Raw genomic sequence first — 13,206 nt, 5'->3', positions numbered from 1 at the left:
GAGCTTGATAAAAACAATAAAAATCATATTACAAAATTATCAAGAGAAGCCAAAACAAAAACTCAAAATGCATACATTAACAATGTCAATAACTACTTGGTTATTTGCAGTCAATATGTGTCTGTCTACCTGGTTATTTACTGTAAATACGAAAGTGTGATTTTGACTACTAAGAAAATATTTTAGGTTGCTGTTTCTGAAGGGCTTCACTTAGCTGTTACCTTGACGTAAGTGTGCTCGTTTTTTCATGCCAGAACTATTTTTTATCTTTTCACCTAAGTAACCTGATCTCAATAAAAGAAAGAATAATATCTACTACACTGACGAACTTGATTTTTTCTAATTGTAAAACATATATTTATTGTTTGCATTCATCTTTCTACATTCCTCATTTCTTTTCCCTTTGGCTATGTCACAGGCTTGCCTACTTGATGAGAAAAATGATGGCATATAAGGCCTTGGTATGTGTAATTTTGTTCATTTTCATTCCCACATAGATTTTGTAGTTCATGTACTTTGTGGTTAAGCATATAATTAAATGGGTACGATGGAATTATAAATGTAGGTACGAAGGCTATCTGCATGTGAAACCATGGGCTCTGCCACAACTATATGCAGTGACAAGACTGGAACCTTAACTTTGAACCAGGTGGTTTATAACTTACAAAAAACTTTACTTTTTGCCTTTTGTTCTTCATGCATTTTGGGTGGAGGGAGCTAGGTTAGAATATGATAGAAGAAAGGCTGTCTATTTCCTTGTTGATTTATGACAATGAAGCTGGCAAGTTGTTACCAAGTGGATGAAAGCTAGTTTGAGGTTTCAACCCAGCCAAAGTGTTGCCCTAGTTTAAAAACAAATTGCGTTTAGTCAATTTGTTTGGTTGTAAGAAAAACGCTGGTGGATGCGAGCAAAACAAGTGTTATGGGACTTCTAGGAAATTTATTTTTATTTTGCAGAAATCGGGCCAAGACGCTGGTGGTCTAGGCAAGTACTGCTAATGACTGATATTCTTTTATGATATTTTGTTGAGTATAGAGGACTCTGGTTGAGGCTTTTGTTGGTGGGAGGAAAATTGATATCTCTGACAATAACTCAGACTTGTCTCCAATGCTATCGGCTTTGCTTAGTGAAGGCATCGCACTGAATACAAATGGCAATGTTTATGTGCCCGAGGTATGCTTAAAGTGTTTGTGTTTCTTTAAGTGTTTGTGTTTCTTTACTTAGAAAGATTTGTCTTGTAGAATATGCGTGAAAAAGAATTGCACTCAATACCATTTGCCATTACTGCTTTTTTGTTTCTGTAGACAAGTGGTGATATAGAGATTTATGGTCCACCAATTGAAAAGGCAATTCTACAATGGGGAATCAATCTTCTTTCTTTTGGTTTTCCAATTTCATCTATTTTGCCATTTCTAATGGATTACTTCATTTTTGAAGTTATCCATTAATTACTATTAATTTGTTTGCAGCTTGGAAAGAATCTTGAAGCCTTGAAGTCTAAACACATGAAGAACGGAAAAATGAGAATTCAAGGCTTCAAAATCACTTCCAAGCTGCAAACAAATTAATAGTAAATAATGGAAAAAGTCAAAAAAATCAATTAACCAATTAAAGTGAGAGGGTTAGGTTTAGGGATGGCAACGGGCAAGGTGGGGACCGTGTATGACAATACCATCCCCGTCCCGCTCTCCATCTCCTCTCCCGTCCCCGAACCTATCCCCGTTTAATAGATTTCGGAGAATCCTCGTTCCCATTCCCATTGGAGGACTATCCCCCATATCCGTCCCAAAGCCCCAATTTTTTTTTTTCTGCATCAAAAATATTTATCATACATTTTAACTTTAAGTTTCATATTAAATTATTATTCAACACATCCAATTTAACTATAAAATTCAACTTAACTATTCAAAATCACATCAATATGAAATTCTAAAGAAGATTTGAAAGAATTAGGAAACAGAGGTTAATTTGAAAAAATTAGGAAAGAGAGGTTAATTTAAAGTTAAATATAAATATTTTATTTATTTATTTAAATATAAATAAATTTTCGGAATCGGCTTCGGGTATGAGAACGCCAAAATGCTTGTTAAAATGAACAAAATTAAGTTTGTTTTCCAGCAGTCAAAATGCTGCAAAAGTCATAATTCAAAAGCTGATAACATGAGTCAAGATACTTCTTAATGTCCGTAGTTCCAGGCCATTGCCCATTTGCTGCTGATTACATCTCATCACAAACATATATACTGCGGCTTTGGGTTCTCGGCCCTTCCACACACTTTTGTTTGTTACCCTAATCCTCTTTCCTCTACTCAATGAGCCGAATGAGGAAAGGCGCTAGCCGTGCGGTGTGCTTGGACAGCACAGGCACAATGCACGGAAGTCAAGTTCAAACAGCCGCTCATAATGAGGGAATGCCTTCCAGAGCAGGTATGAAGTGCGGGAAATGAGTCGCACACCGCCTGAACAGCAGAAGGGGTGAGTGCTGTGCATTGGCTGATGTTGAGAGTCTTGAGCCCTTCCTCATCATTCTTGGGTTTCCTAGATTCCCACACTGCTGCAGGCTTGTTCCTCACTAAACTCTGGGCCAATGAATACATTGCTCTGTCTGTAATGTTCTGACAGTAATAAAGGCCAAGGGATCTCAGATGAGGGCACTTGTTTGCCAAAGCAATCACACTGTCATCTGCAATGAAAGAATAAAGGCATCAGAGATGATCACTATCCATAAACCAGGTAAACTACATTTTGTGTTCAGTTCCTCATGCTCCAATTATAAGGGCTCTCTTTCAGTTCAGTGCTATTTTTGGCGCATTCTTTCATCAAGATGGATATGGGTTAATTATGTCAATTGGTAGCAAATGGAAGGCATAAAAAGAAAAGGACCTGAAAGGTTAGCCTAAGCATCTAATAAAAAATTTCATTAAGTCATTAGGCATTTTACTGAAGACAATGCTAAATCGCTACTATAAGGTTAATGATGGATAGTGATTGCCAACTCTGAAACAGCACAGCCAATACTAAGCAACTTGATAATAGCAGCATTGATTCCCTTGCAATGCACCCATTAGTACATACATGTGCAAATACGAGATTTGAGAAATACGACTGCCAAAACCAACTGTAACAAGGAACAGGTACGGTAACCAAAATACCTGTTATTTGGAGACAGCCACACAAATCAACGGTTCTGAGATCAGGGCATCCATATGCCAAGCTCATAACTCCAACATCACTTACATCCTCACACCAACCAAGATTCAGACACTGCAACTGACTGCAATAACGACCAATAGCCTGCACATGATTTTACGGTATTAATAGAACTATCTTAGTTAAGACGTGGGGAAAAACAAAAAAATAAAAATAAAAAATTCGATATCTTATCTTTACCTGCAATGCCCTGTCTGATGCAGTTCTGACACATCCACAAAGATTCAGAACTTTCATTTTTTGGCAAAAGCTAGCCAGATACTCAAGAGCACTGTCACTGAAGGCTGTACACCCGCTAATGTTGAGTTTTGTAAGATTAGGGCACCCATGAGCTAAGGCATACAGGGAGCGGTCACTGAGCTTGAAGCTTTTGCTGAGGTCCAGGACCTGCAGATCATGACAGAAGTTTGCAATGCTCTCAACAGCATTATCCTCAAGTTGGGGTTTATCTTGACGTAGAATTAGAGTCTGCAATCTTGTAAACTTAGGAGCAAGAGATAGGACCAAGTTGTTCATGTTCTTGGTGCACCTGAAAAGACAATTGACAAGCTAGTAATGATTAAATTGGCATTCAGAACCTTTTTTTTCTTTCTAAATCAATGCACAAAGCTTAAATCAAGTCATAGACAATCTCTAGAATCTTTTCATGTCACTCATTTACTTTCTGGAAACAACAGAGAAAGGATTTGGCATCTGGGAAAATTTGAAGTTCCCTGTACCCAAAAGCATAGTCTTACGCTTTTGATATTCCAAATTTCCATAGAATCTTTAGCTCCTTTCTCAGCCGTCTTTGATTCACCTTAGCAAGCTTTCAACTCTGTTAGTTGAGCATCATCAATGTACTTACATTCTCTCCTTTTGTGTTGGGTTGCAAGGGTAAGGGGAGAGGGAAGAAATAAACTGAAAATAAATAGACTAATGATAACCAGAAACATGAAGTACCAACAACTAAGTAAGTCGCACACAGTTGGTAACAACGTGGATCTCAAAATACCCCATGATTTCACATTGAGATTGTATGCGCAATACTAACAAAATCCAGCTTAAACTGACTGTATAAACATAATGCAGCAACCCTTATCAACATCTTTTCCTTTCAATTAAATCTATTTCAAAAAGATATTCATGATGAAATTCCTCTCATAAAATTACAGACATTATGTCACAAAAAAGAGAGAGAATTGACTTTCAAAAATTGAGGAAGATAAATATATCTCCATTCTAACATAGGAGGCCAACTTAAAATCAGGATATAACTGTCTTGGGAGAAAAAATGTAACTCCAAGTAACTTCAAATAATTAGCTGAGATAAAAAGAGCCTTACGCAGGGAACAAAATAAAATTTTACCAACTCCAGGAAGTGAATCTAGACGTAATCTTACAACTAGACAGCATGGGCAAGCAATACAATTAGTCTGATCTGGAACACTTAAAGCATCATTTTCACATAACCCTATATACGCTCTTACAAATTGAAATACCCTTACAGAAAACAATTTTTGAGATGCATTTTAATTAATAAAAACCATTGGAGGAATCATATCGTGTTCTAAAGAGTAACAAAACTGTCAAAAGGGATTACACAAGAACAGAGAATGGTTTATCAAAGAGGACAGGGCAATATTTACACACACATTATGTCAACATATTTGTTTCGTTATTTGTATCATCAAACAAAATATTTCAACTAGTTTTGATGCCACAACAACAACAAAAAAGGATGTACAGAGGGCAAAGCATATACCATGAGAGGGAGAGACAGGTAAGGCCCAAGCAAACAGCATCTCTCCAGCCACGACAGACTCCAGAAGCCATGATCACCGTCTGATCATCGACAAGTCCAAGGATTTGCAACAGGAGCTCCATGGGAATATCCTTCCAATCAGTAATAGCCCTTCCTTCCATTTTCACTTTTCCACCACCAAGCGCAATAGCACCAGCACTACCAGCACCAAACATCATGAGTTTCTCAAAGCACAAGTTCAAGTCTTCAGTCTTGAAGTTTTCTTTTCCTACCATTTCAGAATCTAATCTCAGCCCAAAATCCACCGCCTTAAACAATATAAAAGAAAAGCTCCTCGTTTCTGTCACCAGCTAAAGAGAGAGAAACATGGATAAGTCAGTACAAATTCCGATACAGAGAAAACAAAGGTGTGGAAAAACGACAACAAAATAGAGTACCAACACAAACCCATGTGTCAACACCTTAGAAACTTGCAGAGAATCATGTAACAGATATAGCAGAGTAAATCATGTTCAAATTAAAAAGCCATTGTTACTTTGTAAATATAAATAAACCCATTAGGTTGCTTATAATAACATTGAAATATGCAGCATATTTCACCTGTGCTTGTAAAAGTTACAGCTTTCAATTTTTCTAAGCAAAAAGGAAATTTCAACAATCAAAGAGACCCTTTCAATTTTTCTTTTTAATTTTTGAAAGAAACCCATCTCAGTAAATTGAAAGACAGAACTGGTATCAGTTCAAGCAAGCTCAAAATCAAATTAGAAGAAAGGAACAAGCTTGACAGTGATGATGAAATGAAATATGGAACCTCAACTTCAAAGAACATAAATTTGAAACACAAAAGATTATATTTGAACTTAGAACACAAAAGGTGCAACTTTTAGAGGAAATCAAAATAATAGCTACGCAAAATGACACCAAATTGTTAAATTTAGAAAAAAGAAAAACTGATACTGAAAAATTGAACTCATCAGGAACAAGTACTTATAACAAAACAGAGCAACTTACAAAAATTCTTTGAAAAACAGAGAAAGTTCATGCCTTGATCATATACCTGAATAAGGTTCTTGATCAAAAGAGTATGTGGGCTTGTTTTGTTTTGGCCTCGGTTTGATGATTTCGTGAAGCAGAGAAACAGAAAAACAGAGAGAGAAAGAGAGAGAACTTTTAATAAGTATAAAAGGAAGAGAGGAGAAGCGTCTGGGCAGAGAATTGAAGACGTGTATGGTGCCACGTGGCAATACACCATGAATACTGATTTGATATGATGGTGGGACCAGAAAAGTGGGACCCACAATCTGCGGTCCTGATTTATTTGATCAGATCAGAACTCTTCAGAGAGAGTGGATGACCCATTTGGGTCAAACTCAAACCCCATTTAAGCCTTTATGAAGGAAAAAGGATTCGTGACAAAGAAATTTTAAACCGAAAAATGATATAGTGAAAATTTTCATATATAATTTTTCTTTAAGCCTTTAAAAAAAGAAAAGAAATGTGACAAAGAAAGAATATATGAAAAATGAAAGGACGGAGTTTTCCAAGACCTGGAGAAGAACTAGAAGGTTCCATTTGCGTATAACCGAAACCGCACTCAAAAGCAATCCCACCCATGAATGATTCATGCTACATGCTTTGATGTACCTTCTTTTCACCACAAGTGGCCCTTTTACTATTTATCCTTTTTATCATTGCTCATTATTTCCAATAATATTCCTTTACATCTCACTACATCCAAAGATAAAATGGTAAGTTTAGGACAAGGATGTAAATTTACTCGCCAAATGTCACAACTTATATTTTTACGGACTAAAAATATATACGACGCAGGAAACTTGTAGCTAAAGTAATTAAGAGTATTTACTCATATTGTACATATGAGATTTTAAATTCGATTTTTTCACTCCCATATCACATGTATTAACATGCAAAAAAAATATTTCCTAATCAATTTATGTTGATATAAATAATTCTGATAATATATCAAAGGGATAATTGTAAAAATGTCACCTAAACTTATACATCAGTTTCAATTTGTCATCTTAAAGAAAAATTTAAGCAAAATGTCACCTTAAGTTTTCAAAATACTTAAATTTTTCTTTAAGGTGACAAATTAAAATTGATGTTTAAGTTCATGTGACATTTTTACAAAAATTCCTATATCAAACTATCTCATAAAAGAATATTTCACTTAGTACACATACAATTATCTTGTTATATAAGTACAAAGCCGGAACCCGGATCATATTTCATATTTCATTAGAATTCGACCATTCATGTCATCACGAAACAATTAATATAAATGATATAAAACTTAGAATATTTGTAATTTACTATATAAAAAATTAAAATATTCCTAAAACACATTAATATACTTTATAGCTTAATTGTTACACCTCATTCAAATATTCAATCTCATTGTATTCATGCCTTCATAGATGCACGAGTTTTAATAATTAATTATATATACATTGATTTATAAGGTCAAAATCGAGGTAGATGAATTTGAATAATATGAATTTGTCTCAAGACTAGAAAGAGGGACAGGTGAAAGTAGCGATGAGCTTTATAAAAGGGGATTAAAGTTCCCAAAAAAAGAAAAAGAGGATTAAAGTATAATGAAATCAAATATATGTATCCTTAAAATCAGATAGTCACGTGATGAAAGCGATATAGAATAATGGGTTTATATAATAAAGTATAAGAAAGTTTATCCCTGTGATCCCTCACTACATCTACATACAAAAGTATATTTATTTTGTGGAACATATAAAAATAAGTTATCAAAAGTAAAAATGATTTCTTTTAGTACGTGAAGAATGTTATGTGTCTTGATGGAGTTTGCCTTTTTTCTTTAAATTAGGCTTTTAAGCCATGTTAATCTTTTATGGGCCCAGATGATCTTCATCTTAAATCACTAATGGTGGCTTATATTGAACGCCATACACATGAAAAAATTGTTTCTTTTCTGTTTCGAAGCATACAAATGGAAAGCAAGGCATTAGAAGCACTTTTTCCCATTACAAATAAACGAATACGTTTCTAATTTTTTTTTCTTTATATAAACAATAGCTATTATAATCTATACGCAGGGAGATCAAACTCGATAATAATGAGATCTATATATTATTAGTGGTGGATTCAGAATTTGGAAGTCAAATAGGCGAAACTTGCACGTTACATGTACGAGTACACCGATACAAGAAATTTCCAAAAACTATAATATGTGCATGGCACTGATATGATGATTAAATAATATAAACATCAAAATTGATATTGCATCCATCAAATAAGAAAGAAAAAAAAATCAACTGCATATTGAAAAAAAAAAAACAATGAATACATGTAAAAACAATTAGCATCTATTGCTATAAAACTAGGCTAGTGTTCAAGAAATTGGGCTAGGGTGTAAAAAAAATTGGATGTGCAAATAATTTTACACAGTTCAAAATAATTATAGAGTTCAATACCATTCATATCTAATCACGTGATTCTCTGCCACTTGTGTCCCTCTCTCTCTATTTTTTTTTTCTTATTTCTTTTCCTTGGTCTTGTTGCTTCATATTTACCTATTTTTATTTTCTGAAAATCTTCGGCCTACCCAAAACATGGCTAGATTTAGTGTATACTACCCTAACTAACCGGCCTAACACAGTTTTTAATTTCTTCCTAAAAAAATTTACGACTGCTCCAATCCAACATTGCCACTTGCCACTTCGTTGCTTTGTTATTTCTCATTTGCATGTATTAATTATGCGTGCTATATAATGCCACCGAGGCGAAATCTCTTAATATTTCGACTTTGCTGCAAAACATCGTCCTTAATTCTAATTTACATTTTGCAGTTGGCAAACAACAAAAGCAACAAAAGCAAATGGCCAACTTGGGAGGTCGCATCCTAGTAATAGTTTACTATTTTCTGGCTTTGCATGACAGATAACGTGAAAATTAGGGAAGCAAAGTATGCGATATATATTTTGTAATATCACCCACACCACACTCATTGTCTATTTTCAGTTATAAGAAGACAACTACAGTAACTTGGGAGCTACTCAATATTAATGTTTTGGCAAAAAAACAGAGACCTTAAACCAATTTAGCTAACCACCATTAGCCATCCTACTTACCAAGTTCACAATTTGCATATAAAACAAGTTCATATCGTATCCTCATATTGCATCGATACTGTCTTCAACCTAATTGCTTAAAAAACTCGAAACTGAACCGTCTAACAAATATCACAAGTGTACTTTTTCAAATAGAACAATTATATTTAGTTCACAATTTGAAAAGGAAATTGTATTTGATTTACAATTACAATTACAATTTTTTAAACAATGTTGTTTTGACCACACATATATTTGATTGATTGTTCATGTACCCCATTAACCCCATCATCAGGATTTGGAACCTGCTCCACCTAGTTGTGGTTTGGGGCCCTCCATTGTCTCTAAGCACATAAAAGAATTCTCATGCAGAACTCATTCATCTTGACATATCATTTGTTTAGAGTTATTCTATCGATATTATCTTTAACTTAATCGCTTAAAGAGCTGGAAATTCAATCTTCTAACAAATAGAACAATTATATTTATTGATTTACAATTACAATTTGCAAAATGGGTGCAGACGCGACAAACCGATATTGATTTTATATTTATGCATCATGATTGGCATCGCACAACTTGTAACAAATTGAAATCAAATAAATCCTGGTCAAAAGTGACAGAAGCGTTCTTATCTCCTTTCACTTCAGCTTTCAAAAATGCATGAGTGGTGGTGCCTAGTGGAGGTCAGAAATCAAATTTAAATCACGTAAGTATCTCTTTGGTTTTTTGTTTCTTCCCAATTTTAATATCCATTTTCTATCATATCTTTGTGTTTGTTTCTTTCTTCATCCACCTTCCGCACAGAGGGAACACACTTCTTCCCTTTTTCTGAACCAAAAGCCTGGCTTATCTCTTTTAATCCTCTCTCTGCTCATGAATTGTGCGCAGCTTCTCGTCTTGATACATTCTCATCTTCGTCTTCTTCTTTTTTCTTCTTTTTTCTTCTTTCTTTGGGGGGTTGGGATTCTCATCTTCATCCTCACACACGAAAAAGATTGCATGATTGATCCTATGAAAAGTTAAATTTTTTATATTTATTTTTCCCGAATTTTAGTGACAATTATTGAGTAGGTTACTTGATACTCTTTAGGTGCCCATAATGGTACGTTGACACAAACAATATATTAGTAACTTGTCGGTTACGGGTTGTCTTTTACTTCGTTTATTCTATTTTTATATACTTAATTTTGTTTGCTTGTGACAATTTAATTAGATTAGCGTTATTTTATTCTTTGCAGTCACTTCTGGAGAATGAATGAGTCAATCAACTTTCGGGAAAATAATGTGTATAATTGAATACTATTTGTCTGTTTATTTATAAGAATATACTCTTTCTTTTTGTGAATTATAATTTAATAAATATATAAAAATAATTTATTAAAAAGATAAAAAGAAAAGCTTATATACACATATCACGCTGTTATTAATAGTAATATAGAAACTCCTACTTATCTGATAAAAAGAGAAGTATTTTCTTATTTCATTTCAACTGCAACAAAGAATTAATAAAATGCTTATTTGGTCAAGTGCATACTTTATGTATTTTGTTTACTTTTTTTTTTTTTTGCCTTTTTCTGAAAAAAATAATGTTTTCGAAAAATGATTCTACCTCATTCCATAAAATATATGAAATCCTAACTGGCCTATGAATGCTTGAAGCATTCTTTTATTCCGTTTCCTCTATTTGATATTCACGAGAATGTTTCTTGTCAAAACTATGTGCCACCCTTTTACCAACGTAGTGATTGTTTGATTTATAGGTAATCACGGCTACAAGTCTATGGCTATAATTGAAGTACAATACTATTTTCACCACATTTATTTAAATGCGATGTTTATATATAGTTAATTGCATTTCATTTACCACTATTTTGGGAGAGAAAAAGACAATCGGGTCTTGTATAAAGAGATCGATGTGGTTCAAATTCATCCTTTTGCATACGCAAGCTAGTACATAAATATAGTTTAAGAAATTTGTATTTTAGTATCGGCATTTTAATATTAGCATAATATTTGATAGGCTTAACTTTTGATTTGGCCTATGAACTTATGCCTAATTTTTTATCTATTCATATCTTTTATTTCTTTTTTTTTTTTTCAGAAAATTAAGGAGATGAACATTTTTTCTTGCTAATTTATCTCCTAACATCTAAGTCTGTAACATTTCATTCAATTTTTCTTTAAATATGAGGGTAAAATTGTTATTTTATACGTAAAAAAATATATAAATATTAAATAAAAAATAAAAAACTTTAAAATTTATATTTATATTTTTTTTTCTCTTTCTCTCTTCATGGGTGGGTTGCGGGCTGGGTTTTGTGGGGTGGGGGTGGGAGCATGGATCTATTGCCGCCGTCAAAGAGGGGAGGGATGAGTCTGGGGTGGAGGAGGAGGGGCAGGGAAGGAGAAGGAGGGATGGGTTCTTTGGGTTGTGGGGGAAGGATGGGGGGTTGGCGCTGGGTTTGTTTCCGTGGGTCTCAGGGAATTTGTTTTCCTCTTTTTCTTCAATTTAAAAAAAAAAAATTCTTTTAAAATAATTTAACAGAAAACTAAATGAAATGTTGAGAATTTATATGACAGTTGGGAAATTGGAGAAGAAAAAAAAAAGTTAATATTTTTAAATTTATTTTTAAAAATAAATTAAAAAAAAAAAAAAGGTTCAAATTTAACGGCAAATCAAGAGTCAAGTCATATTTACTAATGGCTCTTGCGTGGGCCGTCAAGTTAGCGTGGGCCGTCAAGTTATCCAAAAACAAAAGATTGTATTGGTTTATCAACTCGAGGCCAGCTAGAGGTTGCGGCCACTGCTTTATAGCTGCTTTCATTGCACGCCAGATGGGTTGAGTGCAAATGATGAATTCATTTGTATTTACATGCTTTTGGCACTAAGTTTGGCAATAAATACATAAAAAAACAAGAAAAATAAATAAAGAAACCAAAGGAGAAAATGTGTGTTAGAGCATCTCCAAAGGAGATGTCTTAATGCTTTAGCATTTTTAGGTCATTCTTTGATCTCGTTTAAATTTTGGCCTTGTTGTCGTTCTTTTTCGATTGTGAACTCTTTTTACTTGGACCTCTTTTGGCCTGCGCGCCCTCATGGGTCTAAGTTCTGTTAATTTTTTTGCTTTCCGCATTAAAAAAAGGAAATATCTAATACAAAACATCAAATTTGAAAAGAAAAAAAATTATGGGCCTTGGGTTGTTGCCTTGATCGCCTTGGCCAGGATTTGGGTTCAAATAGAACAATGACTATAAGTTTTTTTGGTCAAGAAACGACTATAAGTTTATATTGAAAATAGTCACAAAGAAAAATTTGATTGATGTAAAAAAAATATTAAATATGCATGTATGGTTGGTACATATTTCATAACAACTTGCCAAAATTGCACTTTAAATAACATTTAAATGGAAAGAGATTTATTAGTTTCATTTTTAATTACCAAAAGGGGAGGTTTCAATTTTATCTAAACCTAATCCAAAGGCAAAAGAACATGTGGGAAACATGCTCAAAATATAGAGGATCCTCTTCATGCATTCAATAAGTAGTTGCCATTCATGAATGTTTTTTCTTGGTATATAAGAACACATATTTAACCTTTATCCTCCCAGTATTAAAAACCAAAAAAATTAGAAGCAAGCATGAACTCCCATGTTAGAAATGTGTCGTTGTTAACATGTCTTGCAATGTTAAGTACTAAATTTTGACTGAAACAATTGTAGATGTGTCGTTGTCAACTGTTCTGCATGCCCGTTTTGGGTTTTATAAAATATTTGATGATAAATAAATGATTTATAAACTTAAAATAAGTGAAAATACAACTTGAATTGTAACTAAAGATTTCTCTATTCAGCCCAGTACAATAAGGTTTATATGTAAATTGAAGAACTTAAAGAGACTTAGCCTAGCAACTAGGAATTATATCAAGCGTTGGCATAACAAATAAATTAAAAGACATCTCAAGAGTTGTAAATTGGAAATTCTAATACACAATGACAGATCCAGGAATTTTGTTAGAGGTAGGCTAACATTTTTCTTGACTTTGGGGACTCCAAGTAAAAAAAATAAAATAAAAATAACATCTTTTAAAATATTTAAAAACTAAAAACTATCATATTTTTTATAAATAAAACTAATCCTTTCT

General features: G+C 33.5%; 1 protein-coding gene across 2 annotated transcripts; it reads right to left on the bottom strand.

Moving 5' to 3' along the window:
• Positions 1-2,067: 2,067 nt before the first annotated feature.
• On the bottom strand, positions 2,068-6,222 carry LOC117637380 (F-box protein SKP2A-like). 2 transcript variants are annotated; one of them, XM_034372259.1, is made up of 5 exons: positions 6,013-6,222; positions 4,956-5,305; positions 3,392-3,740; positions 3,154-3,295; positions 2,068-2,684 (listed from the first exon to the last, which is right to left on the bottom strand). In XM_034372259.1, the coding sequence occupies exons 1-5, from the start codon at positions 6,205-6,207 to the stop codon at positions 2,311-2,313; spliced, it is 1,410 nt and encodes a 469-aa protein (XP_034228150.1). In that variant the 5' UTR covers positions 6,208-6,222; the 3' UTR covers positions 2,068-2,310. The 2 variants fall into 2 exon arrangements, with proteins under 2 accessions (XP_034228150.1, XP_034228151.1); XM_034372260.1 differs by having other exon boundaries at positions 5,967-6,098.
• Between the last annotated feature and the right edge of the window lie 6,984 nt (positions 6,223-13,206).

This window comes from Prunus dulcis, chromosome 8, assembly GCF_902201215.1.
Source record: "Prunus dulcis chromosome 8, ALMONDv2, whole genome shotgun sequence".
Lineage (NCBI taxonomy): Eukaryota > Viridiplantae > Streptophyta > Magnoliopsida > Rosales > Rosaceae > Prunus > Prunus dulcis.
This window is presented reverse-complemented; position numbering and strand designations above follow the sequence as displayed.

Bases quoted from the DNA above. Each gene is read 5' to 3' on its own strand.
- LOC117637380 (XM_034372259.1), bottom strand. From the start codon at position 6,207: ATGGTGTATTGCCACGTGGCACCATACACGTCTTCAATTCTCTGCCCA. The intron at 5,306-6,012 runs GTATATGATCAA...CTCTCTCTTTAG, and splicing joins TGATCAAGAACCTTATTCAG to CTGGTGACAGAAACGAGGAG. The intron at 3,741-4,955 runs GTATATGCTTTG...TTGTCTTTTCAG, and splicing joins ACCTGTCTCTCCCTCTCATG to GTGCACCAAGAACATGAACA.